The sequence below is a fragment of the Copidosoma floridanum genome, unplaced genomic scaffold (genome assembly GCF_036245765.1).
Source record: "Copidosoma floridanum isolate Cflo_tuat_1 unplaced genomic scaffold, Cflo_Japanese_pri ptg000021l, whole genome shotgun sequence".
Classification (NCBI taxonomy): Eukaryota; Metazoa; Arthropoda; class Insecta; order Hymenoptera; family Encyrtidae; genus Copidosoma; species Copidosoma floridanum.
The window spans coordinates 25162191-25189994 of record NW_028321898.1 but is presented as its reverse complement, the minus strand read 5'-3'; the positions used below and the strand labels follow the sequence as shown (position 1 = coordinate 25189994).

At 37.4% G+C, this 27804-nt stretch overlaps 6 protein-coding genes and 1 long non-coding RNA gene across 8 annotated transcripts; 3 read left to right on the top strand and 4 right to left on the bottom strand.

The window, feature by feature from the left end:
• Positions 1–12783: 12783 nt before the first annotated feature.
• LOC106637892 (histone H2A) lies at positions 12784–13256 on the bottom strand. Its single transcript, XM_014350862.2, has one exon. The coding sequence runs from the start codon at positions 13208–13210 to the stop codon at positions 12833–12835; it is 378 nt and encodes a 125-aa protein (XP_014206348.2). The 5' UTR covers positions 13211–13256; the 3' UTR covers positions 12784–12832.
• Positions 13257–13541: 285 nt separating this feature from the next.
• On the top strand, positions 13542–13975 carry LOC111643485 (histone H2B.1/H2B.2). The gene has a single exon (XM_023391420.2). It carries the CDS (start codon positions 13569–13571, stop codon positions 13941–13943), a length of 375 nt encoding a protein of 124 aa, XP_023247188.1. The 5' UTR covers positions 13542–13568; the 3' UTR covers positions 13944–13975.
• Positions 13976–15401: 1426 nt separating this feature from the next.
• On the bottom strand, positions 15402–15748 carry LOC106637854 (histone H4). The gene has a single exon (XM_014350815.2). The coding sequence runs from the start codon at positions 15721–15723 to the stop codon at positions 15412–15414; it is 312 nt and encodes a 103-aa protein (XP_014206301.1). The 5' UTR covers positions 15724–15748; the 3' UTR covers positions 15402–15411.
• A 208-nt stretch (positions 15749–15956) lies between these two features.
• On the top strand, positions 15957–16959 carry LOC149374220 (histone H3). The gene has a single exon (XM_089594109.1). The coding sequence runs from the start codon at positions 15982–15984 to the stop codon at positions 16390–16392; it is 411 nt and encodes a 136-aa protein (XP_089450235.1). The 5' UTR covers positions 15957–15981; the 3' UTR covers positions 16393–16959.
• A 1038-nt stretch (positions 16960–17997) lies between these two features.
• On the bottom strand, positions 17998–19306 carry LOC106637881 (general odorant-binding protein 56a-like). Its single transcript, XM_014350853.2, has 4 exons — positions 19164–19306; positions 18479–18667; positions 18211–18325; positions 17998–18136 (listed from the first exon to the last, which is right to left on the bottom strand). The coding sequence occupies exons 1-4, from the start codon at positions 19239–19241 to the stop codon at positions 18078–18080; spliced, it is 441 nt and encodes a 146-aa protein (XP_014206339.2). The 5' UTR covers positions 19242–19306; the 3' UTR covers positions 17998–18077.
• Positions 19307–23626: 4320 nt separating this feature from the next.
• On the top strand, positions 23627–24758 carry LOC149374219 (uncharacterized). The gene is made up of 4 exons (XR_016293175.1): positions 23627–23755; positions 23883–23927; positions 24004–24066; positions 24325–24758. It is a non-coding gene; the product is annotated as an uncharacterized LOC149374219 (long non-coding RNA).
• A 747-nt stretch (positions 24759–25505) lies between these two features.
• Positions 25506–27674, bottom strand: LOC149374218 (uncharacterized). 2 transcript variants are annotated; one of them, XR_016293168.1, is made up of 6 exons: positions 27491–27674; positions 27081–27303; positions 26724–27000; positions 26465–26639; positions 25756–26404; positions 25506–25681 (listed from the first exon to the last, which is right to left on the bottom strand). XR_016293168.1 is itself a non-coding variant. In XM_089594599.1 (5 exons), exons 1-5 carry the CDS (start codon positions 27573–27575, stop codon positions 26286–26288), a joined length of 879 nt encoding a protein of 292 aa, XP_089450725.1. In that variant the 5' UTR covers positions 27576–27674; the 3' UTR covers positions 25506–26285. The 2 variants fall into 2 exon arrangements, 1 of the variants encoding a protein (XP_089450725.1); XM_089594599.1 differs by having other exon boundaries at positions 25506–26404.
• Between the last annotated feature and the right edge of the window lie 130 nt (positions 27675–27804).

Here is a 27804-nt window from a genome sequence, read left to right as displayed (position 1 = left end):
AACTTTCACCGATGACTTACTGAATGAACAGTGTAAATTTTCACTGAATCAACAGTGAGAAATCCATGAATCTTTTCCTAAAAATAATATTGAAAATTCAATAGTAATTACACACAACATTTAAAAAAATGTATTTCAGAATACTATATTCGAATATGAATGAATAATAATTTATATTGTATAACATATTTTTGAATAATTGAAACATAGTAATCAATACAAATTTACTTACAAATATGATTTATAATAGAAAAGTACTTCTAAAAAGTTTTGGCACACCAGGTAATTGAGCCCCCAACTTGCGGCACTCAAGTCAGATGTCTCACCACTTTGGCCATAAGACTAGGGTCTCAAAAATACAAAAAACGTATACTTACCGTGCCAGAACGAATTTAAATACAAGGTCTGATGAATCCAATCAATTAAGACAACATAACTTTTAAAATGATTTTTGTGGTTAAATTCATCTACTGTTAATATACACATGTCTCCTGTAATACATGTTATCCTGCAAGCCTCGTGTTAACTTATAAGTTTAAACTCACTGCTTGAATCAGTAACGTTTCCACTAGTTTTTCAGTGGGATGAATAAGGCCTTAAAAGATCAGTGGATTTTTCACTAATTCTTCAGTGAAATTTTTTCAACTGGATCAAATAGTGAAATTTCCACTGGATGATATTTACAGAGTAAGCTAATGAATATATCTAACTATTTAACTTGTTTGATCGTTTACTTATCTATTAAGTGCAGTTTCTAATATTAGTAATTTTTGATTCAGCGATCCCCGGATCGTGTACATGGAATTTTTTTTTTTCTCAATAATGAATTAGGATCATTTTGCGGATTATTGAAGGTATTTTAAATTGCAATTTAAATGCAACATTTATATTCGTAATGAAATTTTCGACTTTTTTAATAGTTCAGTATTTTATACATACTTTATGATTATATTACTATACTTTAAAGTTTCATTTATTCACACGGCAATGAAACAGATGTGCTTTAGTTAGCTGGAAATTTGTATAAGGAAGGGTGGTGAGGATGACCAAGAAAAACAATGATACGAGACGATGTATCAAATAACCATCAGTAAATTAGCTTAAAAAATATTTAGTGTCAGTTGCTGTATGTGAATATCTGAACAAGTATTACCGAATTACTTTATGATATAAAAGATTAACTATGATATATAGCAATAAAGAGGATCTAACCCAATAAAAAAAAAAACTTATCTATATGTACGATGTACATAGATATACTTTTACGCAGATGTAGAGTCATGAAACAAAATTGATATCGATCCATATGGATTTTTTTTATTGGGAACATGTGATGTCTTATAGTATATTACGTACCTAGTCCAGAAAATGGGGCTATTACTGACCGCGCTATATATGATCGATAGTAACCCCACTTTTTGACTGTGGTGCGTATACTTTTTTTCCTTACACCTCCACCGACAGTTGAACACAAAAATTTAAAAGATTTGTATTTATATTAACCATCAGTGTGTTGTAGTTCTAGTTATACCAGCTATGCTGAATGTGTGTTTGTCTGAATGCGAGTCTGCATATTTGTCTTTCACTCGTTTACTTTTTTAACTTCTATCTCTACACTGTATGCAGCGGCCATGCTCCTGGGGCAGTCAATCATTTCGCTTGAAAGTCAATTTATGTTGATGTTTTTTTATTTACTCATGGAAATAAAAGAAAAAAATAACTAGCAGAAACTATCGGTTATTTCACGCTATCAAACCAATAGTGTCTGATCGAGGCATTCAATATATCGAATATTTCACTAAAATGAAATGGTTATGCTACATTATTTGCTTATTTAATAATTCAATGGTTGCGTTTGATTTGCATCATTCGTTCGCTTATCGTTCATTTATAAATGTATAATCAAGCAGCTTATAAGCATGAATTACTACAAATGTAAAAAAAATGATGCCTAAGAAATAAAATAGTTAACTACTGTAACTAGTACTCATTGCTTATTGGCCTCGAGCGCAATTCCTAAATTGCGCCCCACTGGAAACTTTGAGACCGATTGGCCGTGATTAGAAATAAACATTATTACGCTTTATTATGAAATCAAGCTTCTAGCTCCATTTTCCAGGTGGCCAAGCCTCAAACTTCGCGTAGGTGCGCGATTTTGGAATTGCGCTCAAGGCCAATAAAGGTTATACGTCTGTTAGCCATGTTTATATGTTGCTGCTGCTGCTTCTTGTCACTTAATAAATTACTATATATATCTGCGCATTTGGTTTTCACGCATATGACAGGACTGATATGACGCTTTTTCTAGCTCGAAATCGGATCAGATGGAACAAACTTTCGATAAAGGTAAAAGAAAAAAAAATTCGATTGTATTTTTTGTTAGTGACTCAAAAAATCTCTAATATTTTAGTTCAAATAGTTTGGGTGTCAATTTCGAGGTTGTACAATTTTGCAACTTATACTATTTTCGCATTTAGGGCCAAAGAAGATTTTATTACATTTTACTTGAATCGAACGGGCGAATTTTTTATGTTTGATTCAACTATAAAAATCGCTGTTGGCAATTAGTTTAAAAAAAAAATTATTTGACCTAATGGGACGTACCACATAGCGCTCACGACATCTGCGGTCGAGCTTGGAATTACGGAGAGAAGGCTTTTTATCAGATTGAAATTGAAGTGTTGTGTTGTATACAAGGTGGATTTATTCTTTTATTTCAGTACTGTCAATATTTTTATAACTCTAGTCTCGAAAATTTGCCTTCAGCATAAGGTACGCAAAAGTAAACGTATAATTGCGTAAAAATATTTTTATTATTGAAGTCAACTCGTTTATTTTTTATTCTTTAAATGTTTTTCAATTATATCTTCTGTATTTTTACACATGAATATTTGTTTTTTTTTCGGAAATATGTGAAAACTCGAATGCTCATGTATACAGGCTTAATTTCTGCATGAGGCAAATGCTACAAACATGTCCATTTTTCATGACCATTAACCTGAAATTCAAAATTATATGGTACAGAATAATAAAAAAAAATAATAAACAAATCATCAAAAGCGAAAATAAAACATTGAGAGAGCTTGCGTTATTTACAGCTAACTTAAAATTGCCTGAAAGAAAATGCTAACTAAAAATAGGGTTAGGGAAAGCGCTCAGAGAGATTTATTTCGTAATAAAGATTGAAAAGGCACAGAGTTTGAATCATCTCATCAATTTTGCAGTTCTTGAAATGGCCCTTAAAAGCTATTATCTTTAGAATTTAGTGAGCTTTCACACGATCACTTATAACTATTATTTCTTACATGTTTTTTGTACAAAATATATATTGCTCTTCAACCCAAGAATAAAAAATAACTTTCTTTAAGTCAATTTTTTTGTTAACGCTTTCTTTGTCCAAGATGCCGATTTGATCCAAAACATGTATACCCGCTTCCTACTATTTTCTTATTATTACGTAAAGAAAAATGTCAGGAAGAATTTTCTCAGGGGAACACTACACAACATATACTACACGGTGTAATTCATTGAAGATATTTACATTCAATGAAAATTAAAGTATTGAATTAATACAGAAATGATAACAGCAATTGACAAAACTAGTATTATTCATACAATACATGTTTGTTTAAGGAGACTTTATCGTCTTTAATGTATTCAACCAAGAAGAGGAGAACCATGCAGTTACACTAGACCAACTGTATAAATGTATAAAAAACCCCTTAAACAGAAAAGGAAAAATTTTTCTTGTTGGTGTTGTCGGTTTTTAAGGAATTGGAGGATTACGACGCCGTAGTAATGATAACTGTACGACCAATCATTATGTGTCATACATTTACCGTCGTGGAAATACCTCTTGGATGGAAGTAGATGATTTAAAAAAATCGTCGAGTTTTCAAGCGCGTAATTACAAAGTTGTGCCACGGCTGTTACTATATGTAAAAAAAAATAGTTTTTCTATTTTCTTATTCATTTACTGTATTTTATTCAATTTACTTTTAACTGTCGTTAGTTATTATAACTCTTTCAGTTTACACTTACATCAGTAAATATATAATATCAAAGTATACATTCTATTACATGCACAGTGTATCCAAATTTTATGAGTACTTGCTTCGCATACAGGTGTATCTATACCCTAATACGTAAAAAATCTCGAAATTAAAGATCTTAAACTCTCGACGTCTAGAAATAATATACAATAGAACACTGGCGACATTTGGCCGATCTCAAAGTTCAGTGACACCCCCTATTATCGCAAGGGTGCTTTCTAGACTAGATATGTGATATGCATCTGAAAGCTACAAATTATCTACAAAATATATCGTTTTTTCCATCCCCTTGAATGCCCCGCATCGCGGTAAGATGTGGTAGCTTGATATCGAGTTGGCACATCCGAGCGTATGGGACGTTATTTAGGCCCTACAAAATCAATTCTCGCACTACAAATTTACTACAAATTAGCTACTAATTATAGACCGATCTAGATCGCTCGATACTGCACTGGCAAAATTTGGCCGATCTCAGAGTTCAGTGACACCCCCTATTATCGCAAGGGTGCTTTCTAGACTAGATCTGTGATATGCATCTGAAAGCTACAAATTATCTACAAAATATATCGTTTTTTCCATCCCCTTGAATGCCCCGCATCGCGGTAAGATGTGGTAGCTTGATATCGAGTTGGCACATCCGAGCGTATGGGGCGTTATTTAGGCCCTACAAAATCAATTCTCGCACTACAAATTTACTACAAATTAGCTACTAATTCCCTATAAGTTTTTATCATGGGGTTCGCGAGTGTATGTGCTACGTTGATATACGTGCAAAATTGCTTTTTAAAATAGAATTCATAACCATTCAGATCGTCGAGTTAAATGAGGTTTGGGTTCACAGCCAAAGGCATGTTGTCAAACAGTCTCGCTCGAGCGCTCGTACCGAACGCACGCTTTCTGCGCACGCCCGTTACGCATTGCTCTTACTCAGACTTGAGTTCTCTCTAAACGGCCCTTTTCAGGGCTACCTCTTACTCTTTCCGTAAACGCGATTTAGTCGCGCCGCGCGACTGTGTTTCCGCTAAATTATACACCCGCGTACACGCCGCCCTCAGGGGTGGCCCAATTGGCTAGCCCTTCACTAGGGCACAGCCAAAAAATGAGCACTGTGGATAATCCACAATTTCAAGTCAGTGTGACTAATTCCTTCGACGCGCTGTTAGAGGAAACAGACTCATCATCTTCCGAGATGTCCGCGCAAAGTAGTGCAAGTGATCGTTCAAGTGCCAATGCAAGTGACAATAGTGCACAGTTCCCCGCAGTGTCTGACATGTCAGTCAGCCGGCCAATGGACCAGCGATCCCTCGAGCTGAAGAGCCGAGATCTCCGTGTCAACCGACACAACTCTCAGCGGGAACGCAGCCCGCTCTCCTGGGACACAGCTGTGCCCCCAGCAATCGCCAAGGAACTCGAAAAACAAAAACAGAGGATCGAGTACTTGGAGAAAATAGCGAGTGAGTACTCATTTCAGCTGGAAAATTCCATCCAGCTGATAAATTCTTTACAAGCCTCCAACGAGGAGAAAGATGCGACCATCGCAGCACTCCTCGCGAAATCCCCCCACATAGCTAAAATCCCGCTCACAGAAGGCCCGAGCCTTATAATTCCGTCCCCAGGAAACAGCGACCCCCTTAATCTCAAAAACTCTTCCACTGAGGAAGTTGAGCAATTCCCCGCGCTACCGAAAACGGTAAACACCCCAGCGAATTCCCCAAGTGTAAAGCCACCCCAGAAAAAACGGCGCACGCGCGATCCCGATACGGGAAACTCCGCAGCCAACTTCTTCGACATGGAGGTCGAAAAATCCCCAACGCAAGCGTCACCACTCAGCTCTTCCCTGAAAGAGAAAAACACTTTCGATGGTCATCTCGAGGACCAAACTCAACATGACGCGGAGGCAGTCAACAGCGCGCCCAAAAAGAAGGCACCCCCACCGATCACAATCTTGGACCAAAAATTATGGCCCAAGATTAATAAAGCCCTCGTCGCGGAGAATATCCCTGTTCGCCGCGTCATTACGACCTCCGAAGGTACACGCGTGTACCCCGACAATGTCGATGGCTTTCGACGTATCGTCCACGACCTTGAGGAGAAAAAGGTCGAATTTACCACCCATCAGCTTCACGAGGACCGTGAAATGATAGTCGTCATCCGTGGAGTCAACATTGGCTACACGGATGCAGAAATCCTGGAGATGATCCAGGAAAAAGTACCTTCCGCCCGTCGTGTCTATCGCATGACCAAAGGTGACCGAACCTGGTCATTAGTCACTGTGTACCTAGATGCGTCAGATGTCAGATCCCACGACATCTACAACATCAGGTCTCTCGGGGGCACTTCTGTTAGAGTAGAACAGAAGCGCAAGTCAAACGACATTCCCCAGTGCCGTCGCTGCCAAAAATTTAATCACACGGCGGCCTACTGCCGTGCGGCCTTCGTTTGTGGTTTCTGCAGCTTAAACCACGCCACCGCAACGTGTCCAAAAAAGGACAAGGACCAAGTCACTCCTCGCTGTGCAAATTGCAAAGGCGAGCACCGCGCCTTCTACCGGGGTTGTCCAAAAATCCCCCAAAAAGGAGCTCAAGCCCCCAAGAAAAGTACTGCCCCTCCTCCCCCTTTTGGGAGAGCCGCCCCTCGGACAACAGCCCAAGGCTCGAACACCACTCGCCCGGGGATGTCATACGCGAATGTGGCATCCTCTCAACAACATCGAACAGGAGCCCCTCCCCCGACTCCCCTGTTCAACACACCCCCGACCACCGAGACAATCCTCCACTCAATAATGACCCTACTGACTCGCCTCGACCAAAGGGTGTCCGGACTAGAGGGAAACAGAACAGTAGCACGATAGATAAAGACTTCACACTACTTAACTGGAACGCGAACAGCATTACACACAAAACGACTGAACTTGTACACGTACTCCAGACCAAAAACATAGACGTTGCATGCATAACCGAGACACACCTAGACAACACAAAGTCACTATACATACACAACTACACGGCCCACAGAAGAGATAGACGCGACCAATCACATGGCGGAGTGGCTATCCTTGTACGCAAGGGCATCCGCCATCGAGTCATCAGTACAGACGCTGCCAACTGCGAAGCAATTGGAATCGAAGTATATACCACTACATCCTCTTCCATTAGAATCATCTGCCTCTATTCCCCTCCCACGGTTGATCCTACCCTCCAATGCATAAACTCTCTGTTTGACTCCAACATCCCTACGATCGTGGCTGGCGACTTGAACGCCAAGCACAAATCGTGGGGGTGCAAACACGAGAATCCCAAAGGACGCTCCCTTCTCAAACACTTGCGTAACCTCAACATCAATATTGAGGTTCCGAGCGAACCAACTCACTATCCAAGCTCCCCAGACCAGGACCCCGACATTCTAGACATATTCCTAACGAAAAACTTGACCATCCCCACGGAACCAAGAACTTCTCCTGACCTCCCCTGTAACCATAACCCAGTCTACCTAGATATCCCTAGATCCCTTCTCACCATACCCGTCACCACCAGCCGCATAGACTGGGTCCACCTTGCGTATAACCTCGAATCCTCTCCATTCAAATGTTGCCCCATTAGGTCCCAAACGGAACTCGACATAGCAGTAGACGAACTCACTGACGAACTCAACAGTTGCACACACAAAGCCACCACAACAACCACAGCTCCCCAACATACACTCAAACTCCCCCGCGACCTCCTGCGCCTCATCAAGGAGAAGAAAAGAGTCCAGAAACTCTGGCAAAATAGGAGAACCCCCGAACTTAAAGTTCACCTTAACTCCCTTGAAAGGGAAGTCAAATCCCAAGTCTTCGAATTCCGAAACAAGGAATTTAACAAATTCATAGCCGAGGCAGAGTCCCACCCAAGAAATGCTTGGAAGGTCGTTAAAAAACTCCGTAACAAACGGCCTTCCCTCCCCCCCCTTCAACAAGGGAACAAACTCTACTCGCTAGATTCGGACAAAGCAGAGATCTTTGCAGATTCGCTGCAAAATCAATGCTCCCCCAACCTCAGCGCTGAAGAACTAGCGCAGGAACACGCGAGGATCACCCACACGGTGCAGCAACAGGTCCTTGACAATCCAGATTTCGAACACTGCACACCCTTCGAAATCAGAGGCATCATCCGATCCCTAAAAACTCGAAAAGCCCCTGGCAGTGACGGTATCTCCAATAGCGTCCTGAAAATCCTCCCTCAAAAATTCATCACGGCGATCTGCAACATCACCAACGCCGTGATGCGCCTTCGTTATTTCCCAATTGCGTGGAAGGTGGCTACAGTCATCTGCCTCCCGAAACCGGGAAAACCCCTCAGCAACCCCGCGAGCCACAGACCCATTAGCCTACTCTCATCGCCCAGTAAAATCACTGAAAGCGTCATTCTCACCCGCCTAAACAAGCACGCCACGGAAAATAACATCCTTCCAGACGTGCAGTACGGCTTTAGAGCCAGACACTCGGCAGTTCACCAGCTTCTGAGAGTCACCGAAGACCTCTCCGATAGCCTCATACACAAAAACTTCTCCGCGATAGCTTTTCTAGATGTACAGCAGGCCTTCGACAGAGTTTGGCACGAGGGCCTCCTGTACAAGCTTATACAGTTAGGTTTTCCACACTACCTTATAGGCACTGTCAAATCTTACCTCTCGGACAGATTTATCCGCGTTAAAGTAGGCGACTCCCTCTCCAACCCCCGCCCAATTACCTCCGGAGTCCCCCAAGGCTCCAAACTCTCACCCACCCTTTTCAACATTTTCTGCCACGACCTGCCCCAGTGCGAAAACATCAACACGTACGTCTACGCAGACGACGTCGCGGTCAGCTGTACGTCAAAACAACACTCTCGGTGCACCACCCTTCTAAACGAGCACATCATCACTCTACTCAACTGGTATAGTCTCTGGAAACTGGTCGTCAATGAGGCAAAGACTATAGCCATGCTCGTCTCCTGGAAAAATCCCAGGAAGAAATTGCAGAAGATAAGGGTCAACGGAGTAGATATCGACTGGAGCTACTCCGCCAAGTACCTTGGCGTAACGCTAGACCGTCGACTCACGTACGTTCGGCACATCAACAGCACCCGCGGAAAGGCATATGGAGCCTTCGTGCAACTAAAGCCCTTCTTCAACAACAAAGCCGTCTCCCAGAAGACCAAGCTGCGCACCTTCAACGCCATCATTAAAAGCATTAGCACCTACGCGATACCAACGTGGGGCGCTGCAAAGGGAAACCGACTACAGGGCATCCAGGGCCCTTTCATGAAGATACTGAGGTCGGTCCTGGGTATTCCGTGGTACATCAGGAATACTCAGATTATCAAGGAGTTAAACATCGTCCCTCCAATACAAGCAGCCCCCGTCCTTGCGTCTAAAATCCGCGCCTCCATTACGGACCACCCAAACCCCACCATCGCCGCACTCGCGAACCTCCAACCCGGTCGCTTCGACCTTATAAGACGTCCCTGCGCTCTAGCACAGAACCCCGAAGACCCTCAATACACTCTAGGTCTTCAATCCCCCCTGCTTCCATCGGATGCATCATCTCCATCTCCATGATCTCGACGAAACGAACGCGACTTCAATTCGTGCGCTCCCTTCAGGAGCACCCTTCTATCCGCCGTATCCTCTACGGCCTCAACCCTATACAACACTCACACTAATCACAAGTACGCTTCCAAATACACAATACCCAGCGGACTCACACATTTACACACACACACACACACACACACACACACACACACACACACGTACAATAACACAAAATTCAAGCTTCTCTAACTCTATTCCGGCGCAAGCCAAGACTCGAGCTTCGCCCAGATGCGTAAGTGCCCCCTCCTCTCATCTCTTCGAGAGCGAGTCGGCCTCCGAAATTCTCCGTTATTTTCCTTTTTCTTTCTCCTCTTATGCCCTTTTGTCTTCTAGGGGAGTGGTCCTCACGGACCTGTCCCATGCGGGGAGGTTAGTTTTTAGTCGGTAGGCACACCGGGTGAATCCGACACTACCACCGGATTAGCTGGGGTGTCTATGAAGATTTTCCCCTCCCCGCTCCATCAAACAAAAAAAAAAAAAAAAAAAAAAAAAGCATGTTGTCAAGGGTGGTTCATAAAATAATCAAAGTTCCTATTATATCTATCAAATAACGTTTACTCTATCGTTGAGTTACATAATTTATTATAATCTAAATAATTATCTGATTTACTAAATTTCACCTTAATCGTTGAATTCCATGTTTGTGACTCTAGCTCATAACGTAGGACAAAAAAAATCCAGAGGGATTTTATTAGTTTGCTATCTAATAATAAATAATGTGATTCTTCATTTTTCTTCTGAAACTCCAATCTATCTCCCGTAATTTTTGTCTAATGAGTTGATAAATATTGTAAAATAGTTTGACAATACACCTTTTTCTACTGAAATAATTATTTATTTCATAAATTGACTTAAATAAGTAGAGGCTAAAAAAAATTGCATTGCTTATGTTAGTAACTACAACTATCTTTAAATCACTTGTAACTGATTCTTTACAATATTTATTACTCAAAAACCACTTTTACGATCGTATTAAAGTATTTCGTAAATAACTAAAGGAATAGGATAACTTTATCTATTATTAGGAACTAAAGGATAACTTTATCTATTCAAGAATCGAAATTTGACAAAAACAAGACGATATATTGACTAACAACTTTTTTACGGCTGTTTTAAAAAAAAATCTTTCTTTTTACAAGACGCAACAGCTTTCATACACTGAAAAATATTTTGACTTTAGAATCTAAACATATATCAAAGGCTACTAAAGATGACTTGAAGTACGTTCTGTCAAATCTATAGGCTTTAATATGTATGTAGATCAGACTTATGAATTTATAAAAAAAGCCCAGAACCCAGGTTTTTTTATCTTGCAAAAAACGGTATAACTGATTAGGCCCAAACGCAGCTTACTTTTTTGACTTTAAAAGTGGACATATAAAAAAAAACCTTTTTTTTTATAAATTGTTGTTCTTCTTGAGCAATAAACCTGTTTGTAATAACATTTATACTATGTTCATCAACATGATGAGGTTTGTTGCACATAATACGAAACCAAGGGACAAAATGGCAGACAAAATTTATGTGTTTCCATACGCAAATCGTTGTGTTAGGCTAGAACACTTTCAGTTTTTTCACTCTCACAACGCTACGAAAAAACTGCCAGAAAAAAAGTTTCTTAAGACTTAGACAAAAATAATAAAGATTTCTAAAACACTTCCAGTACTTACATGAAAAATTTTTTTTACGAAAAGAGTAGGGGAAATCTTCATAGACGAATGGGTTCGTAAAACCTGCAAAAAAGTATTTAATTCAGCAGACAATCGTGGAACTTACGAACTAACATTAATCTCCTTGTATCGAGATCAACCTATATGCCCTACTTATATACGTAGATGCATCCAAGATTAAAAACGTTATTTATCGGGTGGGTGATTGTGATGCTCAAAAAAGAAGCAGATTTTTTTTTTTTTTTTTTTTTTTGTTGGAGTAAGGAGGGGAAAATCTTCATGGTCACCCCAGTTATTCTGGTGGTAGTGTCAGATTCACACGGTGTACCTACCGATTTAAAAATAACCTACGAGAAGATGGAACATAATGGAAAATTTCGGAGGCCAGTTTCGCTCTCCAAATAATGGAAGGAGGGACACTTACGCATATGGAAAATACTCGAATATTGGCTTGCGCCAGAATAAAGTTAGCCGCGCCTAAATTTTGATGTTATTGTACGAGAGTGTAATGTGTGAGTCCACTGTGTACTGTGTATTTGGAAGCGTACTTGTGATTGATTTGAGTGTTCCATTGAGTTGCGGCCGTAGAGGATACGGCGGACAGATGGATGTTCCTGACGGGAGGTGGGATTTGGATGGTCCGAAATGGAGGCGCGGATTTTAGACGCAAAGACAGGAGCTCTTGTATTGGAGGGACGATGTTAAACTCCTTGATAATCTGGGTATTCCTGATGTACCACGGAATGCCCAGGACCGACCTCAGTATTTTCATGAAAGGGCCCTGGATGCCCTGTAGTCGATTTCCCTTTGCAGCGCCCCACGTTGGTATCGCGTAGGTGCTGCTCTTGATTATGGCGTTGAAGGTGCGCAGCTTGGTCTTCTGAGAGACTGCTTTGTTGTTGAAGAAGGGCTTTAGTTGCACGAAGGCTCCGTATGCCTCACCGCATGTGCTGTTGATGTGCCGAACGTACATGAGTCGACGGTCTAGCGTTACGCCAAGGTACTTGGCGGAGTAGCTCCAGTCGATTTCTACTCCGTTGACCTTTATCTTCTGCAGTTTCTTCCTTGGATATTTCCAGGAGACGAGCATGGCTATAGTCTTTGCCTCGTTTACGACCAGTTTCCAAAGACTATACCAGTTATGGAGAGTGACGATGTGCTCGTTTAGGAAGGTGGTGCACCGAGAGTGTTGTTTTGACGTGCAGCTGACCGCGACGTCGTCTGCATAGACGTACGTGTTGATGTTTTCGCGCTGGGGCAGGTCGTGGCAAAAAATGTTGAAAAGGGTGGGTAAGAGTTTGGAGCCTTGGGGGACTCCGGAGGTTATTGGACGGGGGAATGTTTAGAAATTCCCCGTGAAAGAAAACACTGACTATTCAATTCATCGTACCAATAATAATATTATTGATTCATCCAATGATTTTACTATTAATTCAATTACGTTTTCACATATTTGTAGTCCTAAGAAGGACTGATTGTTGTTTGAAGAAAGATGATCTACGAGCTTTTCTCGGTCTTCTTGGGTAGAAGAACAGCCTGAATATTGGGCAAGACACCACCTTGAGCGATTGTTACTCCAGAGAGCAGCTTGTTTAATTCTTCGTCATTGCGGATGGCTAACTGAAGGTGACGGGGGATGATTCTGGTTTTCTTATTGTCACGAGCTGCGTTGCCAGCTAACTCGAGAACCTCAGCGGCCAAGTACTCCATGACGGCGGCCAAGTACACAGGCGCACCGGCACCCACTCGTTCGGCGTAGTTGCCTTTCCGCAGAAGACGGTGGATACGTCCTACGGGGAACTGGAGTCCAGCCCGAGTCGAGCGAGTCTTGGACTTTCCCTTCACCTTACCACCACCTTTGCCACGTCCCGACATGTTGGTAATATGTGTATAAAGTGCTCACGTACTACGAATGTCGCAGTAAGCGGTATCTGATGGTCATGTTAACCATAGAGAGCCCCTTTATATAGGCCTTCGAGTTGCTACTCCAAAATCTACCCCTACTTCTGGAGAATACTGGATACAGTTACGGCGAACCAACAGCTGCTCGGTCTACTCGCAGCACAGGGGAGAGTCAGAGATGGTTGGCTAGGCGTTGCTGCCTCGATGCTCTGAAAAAGTGGGGGTAAATTTCGGAGTAAGCCATGGGACGCTCATAAAAGTCGAGGCGAAACAGGGTACCCACGTTCAGTTTCTAACTATCAACGTTAGTCCATTCATCCTACGCACCATCATGCCACCCAAAGCATCTGGTAAAGCCGTTAAGAAAGCAGGAAAAGCCGTTAAGAATATCACGAAGGGTGATAAGAAGAAGAAGCATAAGAAAAGGAAGGAAAGTTACGCTATCTACATCTACAAGGTTCTGAAGCAAGTCCACCCCGACACTGGTGTCTCTTCCAAGGCGATGAGCATCATGAACAGCTTCGTCAACGACATCTTCGAGCGTATCGCCGCTGAGGCTTCCCGCCTGGCCCACTACAACAAGAGGTCCACCATCACCTCCCGGGAAATTCAGACTGCCGTGAGGCTCTTACTGCCTGGTGAATTGGCTAAGCACGCCGTTTCTGAGGGAACCAAGGCCGTAACCAAGTACACCAGCTCTAAGTAAATCAACTCCCCACGATAACAACTGGCCCTTCTCAGGGCCTCAAAATTGTTACAACGTGAATAACTTTGTTCTAACGACGTAGCTCAGGGTCAGTCTAAATGGAGTACTTTTAATTTGTTGCGCACGTCACAATTGGCAATAACTAACTGACAATCTGGATCTATATATTGTAGCTCATAAAAATGTTGCGATCATTTATACATACAGTTATGGATCCGTAATAGATCCCAACAACTGTTCTTACAGTTAACTAATAAACAATGGATCCAGATGCTGTTTATTATACAACATACTGTTTATTGTGAAAAGAAGTATTATGTAGTAGTCATTATCATTGAATCGGTAAACAAACTGATAATGATAATAATAATAATAATTTAAGGCTGTACTTGTCAACCGCAATTTATTAAAAGGATACATAAATTTGACTAAATAAATAAAAAATTTGTTTCCATATTTTAAAATAACAAATATACATCTACATTCTCAGAAAACTATAGCCTTTAGTCGTTAACTTGTCAATATTATTTTCATTAACGACATGCTGTTAGTGTTTGCTAAAAAACCTACAGCTTTGTCGATGAGAACTTTTTTGCTGTTATTATTAAACTTTCCAGTTGAATTGTTTAACTACGTTTGTTTACAATCACAGGATTCTTGTTATTTAATGCTAAACTTTAGATTTATGAAGATACTTGATACGAATAGCCTTGTGCATTGACTCAGTGACATATTCAATAGCTCATTTATTGCTTAATTTATAGTTTCATACATTAACTGTGCGTATATATGCTTGTCATAAGCAACGAATAACATATAGATACGCATGTATAAGTACCACGTAATGTTATCATCCGGAATTTCAGCCAGACTAGACCCATTATGGATTAAAAACTGTAAACATAATCTATTTATCTAATCCTTCATCTAATTATCATTATCCTTTAAAATTTTTCAATTCAAGATAGGACCAGGGAACAGGACTAAAGGGTAAATAAGCAAGCCTATGGTGGATTCGAAAAACTTTACGTTTATTATATCGTTTAGACGTTTTATATATATACATACATAAGGTTCCTCAGTTGAAATGAGAAATGGGTTTACAATAAGAACAGTTGGAACAAACAGTGAGAGACAGCAACAACTTAAGGAGTTTATGTCTCTTTGAAATGCGACAATGAGGGCGAAGGTTTACCAATTTCTCGAAGCCCATGATCCAAGACTGGGAGAGAAGATACTTTCACTAACAACACAATAACACTTCCCTCTCTTTGCTATCTTTTAGAGTATTTAATGCAGTCATTACCATAGATCAAGCACAGTCTGCATACAGATACGCTGTAGGCGCAGTTGGCTAAGCTACATTCCCGGCAATTGTTGAATTACATATGACAACAGTAGTATACGTTAGATATATTTGTGGCCTTGAAAAAGGCCGATTGTTTTTTCCCCCAAAAAATTATCTAATTTAACCCCCGAAACCGTAGAGAGTGCGTCCCTGTCTTTTCAATGCGTAGACAACGTCCATGGCAGTGACGGTCTTCCTCTTGGCGTGTTCGGTGTAGGTGACGGCGTCACGGATGACGTTCTCAAGGAATACCTTGAGGACACCGCGGGTCTCTTCGTAGATCAGACCAGAGATGCGCTTGACTCCTCCACGGCGAGCCAGACGGCGGATGGCCGGCTTGGTAATACCCTGGATGTTATCGCGAAGGACCTTGCGATGACGCTTGGCTCCTCCCTTTCCCAATCCCTTTCCTCCCTTACCACGACCAGTCATCTTGGTGCAGTTTGAATAAAGTTACACTGTATTAGTGGACCTAAAAAGGTTCGCTGATGCCAAAGGGACTTTGGGCCCCCATTTTATAGGCTTCCTCGAAACTTTACCCTCTCTACGACTGTTTGATCGGCAACGGCCCCCCAAACTCCAGTCTCTCTTTCCTACCCGTTTTGGAACGTATAAAAACGGGGCGCTTCCCCGAGTGAGGCATTCTCTTTTCGTCCGTCGCTCGCTCCGTATTATTATCATTGTGAAGATATGGCTCGTACCAAACAAACGGCGCGCAAATCCACCGGAGGCAAGGCCCCGCGCAAGCAGTTGGCCACCAAAGCAGCTCGCAAGAGCGCGCCCGCTACTGGTGGTGTCAAGAAGCCCCATCGCTACAGGCCAGGAACAGTGGCCCTTCGTGAGATCCGTCGGTACCAGAAGAGCACCGAACTCCTTATCCGCAAACTGCCCTTCCAGCGCCTTGTGCGTGAAATTGCCCAGGACTTCAAGACCGACTTGCGCTTCCAGAGCTCGGCCGTTATGGCTCTCCAGGAAGCGAGTGAGGCTTACCTCGTGGGACTTTTTGAGGATACCAACCTCTGTGCCATCCACGCCAAGCGAGTGACAATCATGCCAAAGGACATCCAGTTGGCCAGACGCATCCGTGGAGAACGGGCTTAAGACATATACACTTCAGAAAATCACCATAACTACCGGCTCTTTTCAGAGCCATAATTAATATTCAAACGTAATCGTCTATATTTGAATTACTTAAACATCTCATTTTTCCGTTTTCTTTTACTAGACTTGTGAAATACAGATCCTTGTAGGATTGTCTTATGGGAGAAGATTAGTTTGTAGGTGCCAGGGTTTCCTGATCAAACCAACTCTATTTTACCTTTCTATTAACCTGGTTCGTCTATGATTATTTTCCCTCTTACTATTCGGAGTAGGAAATCATTGGTAAGAACTAAGTTTCCAGGCCATGTGATATTTATTAGACAATGTTTCCATCCCTGTCAAAACATTGTAAATTGTGGTGACTAGCAGGACCTGAGCCACAGATGCTGTAGATGTTACGAACAACTGAAGATCTATTATAGACTAACGGCAGAGATATGCTACATGTATATATTATTTGTGTGAACAGCCGCGTATGCCAGGCTGTATCACTGGAGATCTTGAATAAAGTTCTGCCTGTTTAATGTAATATCGTTATTTGGTATTTTTTTTTTTGTGTTTGCATACGTGAATAAAATAAATACAATATTAATATGTAATCAAGTATTGCTCATAAGGTAGATAGGGTACTGCTGTATACACACATATTGTAACCAAAACTATACACAAGATTGATGAATTTCTAGAAAAGTGTCCGGAATGATAGCTGTAAAAACTAATATTTCTTTTTTTAACACGTAGTACAAAAGGGATGTTCCTGCCGCGTTCGCCCTGTACATTTTTTAATAAATAAAGAAAGCGGATAAACAATTATTTTTTGCAACCACTGACATAAAGCAAATTGAAAATCCCAATTTAATTAAATACTAAAATATCTACGAGTAATAAATAACCGATTGATAATAATATTTTCTCTATGCGTGACTGCTTTATGTACTGTAGGTGAAGATGGTTACCAACTGCAATCCGTGTGCCAATCTATTATAAACTTAGCAATACTGGAAAGAATAATTTGTGCAATATGCAAAATTATACTGTGATTACAATCAATTTAAGAATTTTTAAAAGTTCCTATTTTCGCTCCTTGTGGTCGTCGAATAAATTTTTTATTTTATTTTTTATTTTCTTTCTAAGGATACCAAGTACAGTAGCGTAACCCCTGTAACTATGCTTGTGCGGATCGACTTTTTCTATTGACACGCTTATTTTAGTTCATGGACATACCACATTTGATGCTTTTAAAATAAAAAAACATCAAAATCATTTAACTCAGCTGACGGTAACAAAAATTGAAATACTTAAAAAATATTTGATTTTAATACCTCCATATGAAACAATACATTTTATATCAGATGACTACAGTTGATATATTAGACGTAATACTTTGTACTAAGAGCTGTAAATTAATGAGACCTTCAACTTTGAATAACCAAAAGAATCGCCAGCTTAAAAAATTAACATCAAAAAGAGTCATGTTTCAGTTGAAATGACGAATACAACTATTAGAACCCCACGCTATTTTAAACTAACGCTGAATGCCTCATGTGGATGATGCTGAAAAATTGCAGTCGTTTTTAGTGAATTTTATTGATTTAGGGTTGGATGTCAAATGTTTTTCGAATTTATTAACATCGAATACCTCATAACAAAGACAAAATTTATGAAAAACTCAGTTTTTTTTTTTTTCACCTAACAATCACGCAGTCCATCAACTTTTGAGCTGTGTCGCAATCATTTTCTCCCTCTGAAAAAAAATTTCATTAAATATGCTATACACCATAGTTAGTCCAACTTACGGTATAATTGAATATGTCTCACTTCCTTCACTGCACTCGATTATTATGTCATGCAACACATGCACGTCCACTCCCAGTTTGCTTGACAATAGGTGCTCCACAGCCTTTTCCGCATTAATCGTCCCGTTGGGTCTCATCTGTAATTTATATATTTATTGATATCTAATATTTAACTGAACCAAATAATTTACCAAATATAACTTGACTATTGAAAAAAAAAAAAAAAAAAAAAAAAAAAAAAAAAAAAAAAAAAAATTAAAAGACGAGAAAAATATCAAATCTCAACTTACGATTCCATGAGCTTTAAACATGCAAGCATTAACGCACTTGACTTTCTCATAGATGCCTTTCGTGTCGTTGTTTATGAACGACAGCGCGTAGTCTTCGAAAGTAATACCGACCTCCTTTGTGCAATTAGCTATCACTTCCAGGTATAATCTGCGCCGCTCCTCATTGGGATCGACAGGCTGATGGGGGTCCTGTAAAATACGTGTGGGTTGTCAGTACCCCACGTAAAAATAAAGTTTTTACGAAAAGGCCGATTCTGTATTAAATTTGTTCTATAAAAAATTTTGAAAATTTCTGCAACAACTGAAAATATAATGTATGCAAATTATGCCAAAAAAATGATTTTGTAAAAATTATACAAACATTGTATATATTGCGCTCTGAGGGGAAAAAATAGGCAAATTTTTTTTCAGAATAATTATTTTTTACAAAATGTATATATTTGTATCTGTTGCCTCAGAGACATTAAGCAGATGAATATGTTTACCAAAAAATATCTTACAACCAGCACACAAGTCTTTAATTCCTGTAATACATATTTCAAAGATTTTTTTTATCCTACTTACCTCAAATAAAGCTCAATAATAATTTAGATTGATTTTATTCACAGGCACGGTCAGATAAACAAAAATCAGGGTAATTTTTTTCAACTACACACATCCAAATTTTTAAAGAAAAGCTACTTACTTGCGAGCTCTTGGACTTGGCATGGATGAGCAGAACAAGGCCGAGCAAGTAGACAATGACGACGGCGATGAGCCGCATTTCGCGAGATTTTCACGCAACTCCGCGGCCCTTCTGGTCGTTCGCTCAATTTATACATGGGCGGATCACAGGCGCGAGCGTATAGGCTCAGGGTGGGAAACATTATCCACTTTATAGGCTTGATTGAATCACCAGGAAGTCACAGTTTTATGCCCTACAATGCCTCAATTTCGGCCGCGTCTGACTTTGCTAATTAAGATTTGTTTTCAAATTTGCATTGTGCCCTGAATTTGTGTTGTTTAGGTGCTACGCAGGGTATATTTTTCTAAATTTCTTTGTTTTCATTTTATTTATTGTTTTATTTTTTTTAATTTTCGATACTCTCACATTTTCTCCTTCTTTCTTTCTCCCTCTATGTAAGTTCCTTTAGTTCTGTGGTATGAAAACAATTTTTGTTTTCTCTCAGCTACAAATATACATCGTCGCTGGACTCTAATTTAATAGTCATATAATGTACCCATTCAAATTTGATTACAAAAAAGATATTTTTTATAACTAAGTAGAAAATAGTTATACTTTTTTTTATTCAAACGAAAAGACGAGGACACGCAGGAAAACACGAAAAAATACAAACGTAAAAAATAACTCAGAGATTAAATGACTGCAATTAAGTAACTTACTCGTAATGATACCTGTGCAAATTATGCCTACAATGAAAATGAGGTCTAGGTAAAGGAACAATGTATCCCAGAATTACTGATATTAATCAAGCCTGATAATGAAGAAAAATAAAAAAAATTGTTAATTAAAAATATCACAAACTGAACCAAAAAAATTTGATAATGTGTACAAAACAAAGCCGAAAATTGACTAAATAAAATGATAAAAAATGAATCGGAAATTGAACGTTTTCTAATCTTGTCTAATCTAGTCTTGCACACGTTATCATCATAATTAACGCTATTTATAAATCTTTCAATAGCGCAACAAACCCGACAGAAGAATAACAATAGAGTATAGTAGACGCCAACAGTGTGTATAGTATAACTGCAACAACAATATGTATTATAATTAATTATGTTATTAATTATTTCATTAATATTATTATTATTGTTGTTCAATTATTTATTATTAACTATTTATTATTCAATATTTTGTTATGATTATTAGAACTTTTTCGAGTGACAGAAGTCGGAGAACTTTCACTCTGCAAGTATTCATTTGGTTACAAAAAATGGTCCCAAAAAATTGATTAGGACCTACTCAACAATTTTTTTAAATATGACATTTAAAGTAATATTTATACTTATTATGATAAAAATACAAAAATATATAAAAATAACATTGAATTGATGTCGAAATGACACAAATAATAAAAAGGTAGGATGGTGATTGAAAACAATTTCGCACTGTATATTTTGATGTTTGATAGTGTGACTTGGAGATGCTAAAAAAAAGCTTGACAAACGGTAGTATATTAACTTTTTATTGGTAAAACTAGCAAAGAAAAATATTAGTAATTTCCAAAATGTTTGCAAATAATTCTTTCTTTTAAAATGGTAGTTTTCCTAGGAGTTTAAAAAGTCTCTGTTTGCGGCCCGAGCCGAAGGCGAGGGACGTAACGAGGTTCGTAAAGGAGACTTTTCGAACGAGTTCCGGAAAACTGCTTTTTCGCCCGAGGAAGTACCAGCCTCCCAAAACCACCCGAGGGCGGAAAATTAATTTTTTTGGTCATATAATGTTAATAAAAATAAAAAATATTACGCGAAGTACAAAATATAGTCGATTATACCAGAAAAAATTAGTTTCATGAAAATCAAAAGTTTTTTTTTTTGGAGATTCATAAATTATCGAAAAATACTATCTTTCATAAATTATGACAAGAAAAAACTACTTTATTTGATAACTTGAACGTTTCTAATAGAAAATCACGGGACCTTGGTGAGGATAATAATTTTTGTGTAAAAAAATACTAAAAGACGATATTTTATCGAGCGTTTAATTAATATTTAAATTTTTACCCTTTATTCAGAAAAAGTCCCAACTTTTACTTGTATACTTCAAAAGATCGAGCTCTGTGATGAAAATATTCAACAATTTCGATTTTTCAATGGTTAACAATAAATGATCTTGCGAAAACTTGTCCTTCCACATGACTTTACATGCAGACAATGGTCTTTTATTTACGTGTAATTTTTAAAACTGTTTTAGCAAATCGGTAGAACAGGCGGTAATGACAAGAGTCGTTGGGTGTATATCATGTACTTAAATTATGTTCAGTGCATAATATATAGACTAACATGTATTAGGAAAATAAAGCTTGATGTGTTCCAGCAGAAGCTATGGTATCGCCTTATGATAACAACTGCTCTTATAACTATTTAATTAAATGATGAATGGGAATAATGGTTTTAGGAAAAATGTAGTCACTATTTTGAAATAAAGGAAAAATATTTGTGTAGGTGTGGCAAGATAACGTGGCTAAACCAGTGGTACAGTTTGTCGTTTTTCTTTTATTAGACGGATTAGGTACACTTCGCGCACTCATTAAAACATTCTCTAATGATACATTTTTGATAAGTAGTTTTTTTTTAATTCACGTACAGAACTGACTATTTTATCATGCGATTTTTTCCACTTCGTAGATCCACCTCTAAAACAATACTGTGTAACGTACTTAAAATACACATTATAGTGTTATTGCCGTCATTTGAACTATACATTTTACTTTTTGTTTGAATTAAGGACAGTTCAATAAAATTTTAATTTAAATTAACTTTTATTTTATACAACCTTCGAATGTCGTTCGAATAATAACTACATGATCTCAGCTTGAACCAATCAGATAATGAATAAAAGTCTTTACTCGGGATTATTCTTCTTCTCAAGTTAGGAAACACATTCAAAATAGACTTAATTAAAGTCGTCTAATCTTATTTACGTAGATGTCACATTTACTTATGTTGATGACAGCGTATCTCCGAAAATTCTGATAAATTTTTAAACTATTGTTTTGGGAAATTTCCCAAAATTATTAAACATAATTTTTTATCTTTTTACCTTGTTTAGTTTAATCAAAGCTATGCCTTATGCCATAGATCCAAAATGAAACATGCAACGTAAACTAATTTATGTCCTACTGTTGATGGCACTTAAACAGAAGAAAAAAAATTTAGTTTTTATTGGAAAGTCAGTGTTTAATGGGAAGTACATCACGACTAAATGAAAAGCTAATTTTAAATTTAAGTCTTTTGTTTTGTTAGTACCTACAGACGCAACATTTATTTCCTACAAAATAACAATTTTTTGACAAAAATCGCAGAAACGCAAAAACAAGTGTTCTCACAAAACAAATGGTACATAATCTCAAATTGTATGAGAATAATTTTTTTAAACTCATCTGCTCGCAGAAAGTTCCTCCATAATTATTATGATACCATAAAATGTATACAAAGTTTGGTTTTATCCTTCAAAAACACATGCTTTATCTCTGCAGGGTTACTTATATCCATAGGACGCTACGGTTATTAGAGCCCGATCGACAGAGAGGCCGTCTCTTCTACGTAGGTAACATCTTCGTTCATTCGCATGCTTGCGTAATCAAAGTAAGAAAAAGTCTGAATTTAAATAGTAGTTTTTAGGAGCATAAATATTTCTTGCATACATTTAATAGTAAAGAGACTGTAAAGCAACTTTTGACAAAAAATAGTACGTAGGATAATTACTCTAAAACTATTGTGGGCCATTAGCCAAATGTTTTTCGGGAGAACGTGTTTTAACGTTAAACCACAATTCAAGCCCCTATAAAAGTTTCTACGATATTTTACAAAATTCGTATTGAACTTCGTAAATTGAATTCGTATTCAATATTATCCCTCTTTTTCAGCAGTACAACATACTAACTTTATTTTCTCAAAAAAAATACCTTTCGACATTTTTGTGTCCTTTTTCTTTTGTAAACATTACATGAAGAAAATGGAAGGTAATTTTTTTCTAAGAAACAGATTTTTGCCATAGTATCCAATGGACTGTTACACCTGTCTGCAAACATACGCATGTTAGAACTTTTTGCTAGTTATCCAGATTATTGTGAATATTAGAAAATTGTTAAGCACAGAAGTTCTGTATTTGGCTAAGACAATGAAAATAGTTTTCGTCGCATTAGCTGCTAACTCATTTTTTAAGGAATTTTTTTATTTTACACATAAAAAAGAAGACCTTTTCAATTTTATGAAATTTGCGTAAATATTTAATACTTATTGAAAACTGTTTGATTCAAAGCTAAACTGAAATAATGAAATGTATTAAGAAAGATATTCCAAAGTGTACCGCAACGATAACGCAAGTTTAATATCAGGCTCATTTTAAAAATGACATTATCATTAATAATTAAAAAGCAATTAAAAGTAACTTAGGTTCAACGTATATAAGCCGAATGTTCAGCGTGTCCTTATGTTCATTTCTACCATTTGCTACGTCCAACTCCTCGTTGACTAATCAAAAAATATTCTAATATGGCGTCCAAGACTTTCATAATTTTACTGCTTGTTGCCGTTTGTGTGGCCACAGTATTGGTAAGTAATGCTCACAGTTACCTTTTCAATAAGTTATTCAGAATAATTTTTGCTTTTGTACTTTTTTTTATATTTCATGAAAAACTTTCCACAGTAATTCTCATGTTATTTATTGTTCTGTTTTCAGAGCTATCCTTCAGAGCGTGAAACAGAAAATCCAATTGAACTCGAGGTAAATAATTGTAAATAAAATAGTAGTTTTTCTTATACTAATGAATAGATGTAAATTTTTTCTTTTCTCATTTTAGCCTGAAATATCATCTAAACCATCCGAGAGATTACGGTATGATCTACCTGAACTACTGATGGAGGTATTGAGATTATTTGTTTTGATAATTTTTTTTTTTTGGTTTGTTTTTTATAAAAAAAATGTAAAAGGTAATGCTTCAGCCATAAAATCCCAAGTCTCTTGCATTAAATTACGTTTAAAATTTAAATTGCTATGATATGATGAAATAGTTCAAGCTTAGGATTCATCATAAAAAAGAAACACTTAAAACCGCAAAGTTATGCCATTTTTTATGGATTTTTATTTTCGTATAATTTTAATAAAATATCTTCTCCTACAGGAAAACGACGAAAACGACGATTCTTCTGATCTCGACATAGACGCTGATGTATCTTTAGATGAAACAAATGAATAAACAAGCATGTTTTCCTGCTCACATTCAATGGCTTCTTTAGGGGGAAACCTATCGTCCAACATATCCTCCACTTTAACACCGATCATAAAAATTTTTTTGCCTTTGCCAACATGGGATGGGCTACGTTTCAAACATGATAAACTTTTAAGGCCACTCGATTTTTTAGTGCATAAGCCAAAAATGCACAAGTCATTACATGACTCAGCAACATACTTATAGAGGTTACAATATACCAACGTAGCACCAAAAGTGGTCTTCTTACAGTATTATAAATTTAATATCTGTATTACCTAGCTAACATTTAACTAGCCGTGTTCATAATTTTTTTTGCTCTTACTGCTGTACTTTTCTCAATTTACATTATCTTTCAATAAAAACTTATTTTCATGAATAATTGTTTATTGATTTGATTTCTTGATGCGAACAAAGACCCTTTATAATTATAAATTTGAATAAATGTTACCTATCATACGTAAAATTTAGTCATAAAATTTTCAGGATAAGCTGTCGTGAGTAAGTATAAGCGTATTATCTTTCAAATGTCCAGATAGTATGGTAACTAACTACAATAGTCGTTTGGATAGGTATCTCATAGATAAATGAAAGTCAAAAGAAGATAATAATGTTCAGAAAATTAGTGCCTACGTCAGAGAAAAAGAAAAAAAAAAAAGTACAATGAACATTATCAAAAAGACAAACAATTTTTACTTTAATGATATCGTTAACTGTTTTTATAATTAATAACAAGAAATTTTATTTACAAATACATGGTGACATGTCAATCGATGTACATTAATTCCTATTTTTAAAATTTACAAAAATCATGCTGACTGAGAGGTTCTTGACGTCCTTCATTAAAATAAATTGCATGAAATTATATTTGGAGTTGTTACTAGTGTATTTTTAGTACACTGTTATAAATAAAAAATACTCTAAAAATATTGTGTTTGTATTTTCTGTAAAAAACAGGAATTTATTTATGATAAATATACAAATATTTTAACTCTACATCCAAATATAGAAAATAAAAGTTCTGTGAAATTGACATGAGAACAGAAAAGTTTTTTGAATTTATAAAAATATCTTATCATCAACTTCACTATAATTTCCTCCGAATTATCACCGTGTACGTATACGTATATTTTATTTTAAAACCTTTAAATGATTGCAAAAATGCAAATGCAATCACAATAGTCTCGAAATTTGCTTTGAATACTTTCCATGGCTAATCATCATGATTTACCCCGCTGTCACAATCGCATAGTTTAATGTCAAGTCATCACTGTGAAGAAATACAATTAAATCCGTTTAGTACATTTTCAGCGCGTGTGTGCATAAAAATGTGTACACTCTTACCCAGAAAGTGTGGCTTGATCATCCTCCCATTCGGATTACAATCACTTAGAAATCAGCTATGGCTAATTGTTCTGAATACTATAAGCATATTTATAAATGTTTGAACCTAGCGAGATTCTACTGTCATGGTACTAAGTTACACACTTTTTGATAATAATAAATTACGGTTATTACTTGATAAATTTTTAATATGTTTTATTTCTCTGCTCAAAGCTGGCTTTGTCAAATACACTAGTTTTACTTTTTAGCCTAGGTACGCAACATTAATACAGGAATTTTTTAAGTTGTCATAGTAAAAATAGCGATGCTACAAATCATTGCTTTTCTGTTTGTCTCAGCATTCATTTGTAAGTAAATATTTTATTTTACATTAGCAGTAACGCAGGTTCTTAGACAAAGTGTTAACCTAGAAAAAATATCGGTATCAATTGCACTTTTTAACCTTGATAACCTAACATCCAGCCATGCAAAAGTGCTGATTTTCACTTGTCTTTTCATCCATAAATTGATTCTTATGAACGCTAAGGACTTTAGTTTAATGCAATGTTAACTACCACCAAGAATGTGATATAGCTGTAATAACTTACAACGCAAGCTTTGTTAGTATTTTGCCCTGCGATGTTTAACGACTCTGAGTCATTCTCAAATTCTGAAATAAAAATAAACTAAATTTCAAACAAATTGTACAATAAAAATAACAAAAGCTCACCTTTAACCAAATTTCCTATATCGTTCGTCATTTGCCCCGCAGCATCGTGGATTTCATTCTTAATCCAATCGACGAATGGCAAAACGCGGGTGAAAATCTTAGACTGTAAGCCAGCAACCCCGATCAAATACATTTTGTTATCATGTTTTTGAATCAAAACTCCGCCCGGGGCATCCTGTGAAACGTAGTCAGCTACAGATACTCTATTCTATCTGATATTTTTTTTTTTAATCAAAGCACATTTTTTTATCATATTTACGTTACGGTCCCTTATCTTGTATTCGACGCAAAGCAGCGACGCGGACACTTTGACCTGCATAGTTTGCAGGCAAGACGCATCACTCGATATTTGAGCCCCATAGAAAATATACAATTTGTAGTAGTATCTTAACTGATAATAATACCATTGCCATGTTATAACAGTAGTTTTTAAGCCAGGCTTCATTATATAATTAGATTTAGGCAAGTGTATATAATCGTCTAGCAGTACGTCTTCCTCCAATTGCAGTAGACATATGCCATATTCTTCGCTGTTCCTAAAAAATGTTTATATTTATAAGATATTCCTTTTTTTTTACTGAAAATCTCGCAATAAAAAAAATAGCTGAATTCTCACTTTGAATTAATTACTTTTTTAATTGCAATCAGTCTGCTTGCATACTCAAAATAGTTGTCTGTAAAATCAAGTGCAACACGATAATCTGCAACGTTGTCTAATTTACAGCTAGCACTAGTTACAGCAAAGTTTTTTTTAATAAGCGCACCACCGCAAGGTACCATATTCCACGGCTTAACTGCTAGGCGCACGGAAATCATGCCATTTCCAGCAGCTTGGATACCTAATTAAGTATATTTTATTAATTTTTTAATATCTTTTCATCATTTTTATGCTCACAAAACTAATGTAAGTGAAAACAATCACGACAATTCAAGTTTGATCATAAATATGTCGTAACATAAAAATATTATTCATAAAAGTACATATATGTTAATTTTTTAGATTAATGTAAACGCACTAGGACTTACCGTTAACTACCAGAAGAAAAACAAAAATTTTTGAAACAAACATTTTTATGCAGACATGAAGCTCCAATGCCTTTGTTAATGACATTCCTGTTGATAGGGACGTATGACCTTTTCGAAATACTACTACAAGAACTGTTAAAGGTAGGATTCCAACTAAAAACTCTATCGTCCTTACCTTATACTAACTTTCTTCGGGCGCCTTCATATCTGCAGTACGCGTCAATATCCTTATCTACTCGTATTACTCATCATTCCTTTGTCTCTTTTCTTCTTTAGGGCTGTATTTTTTTTTTTTTTTTTTTTTTTTTACTGAG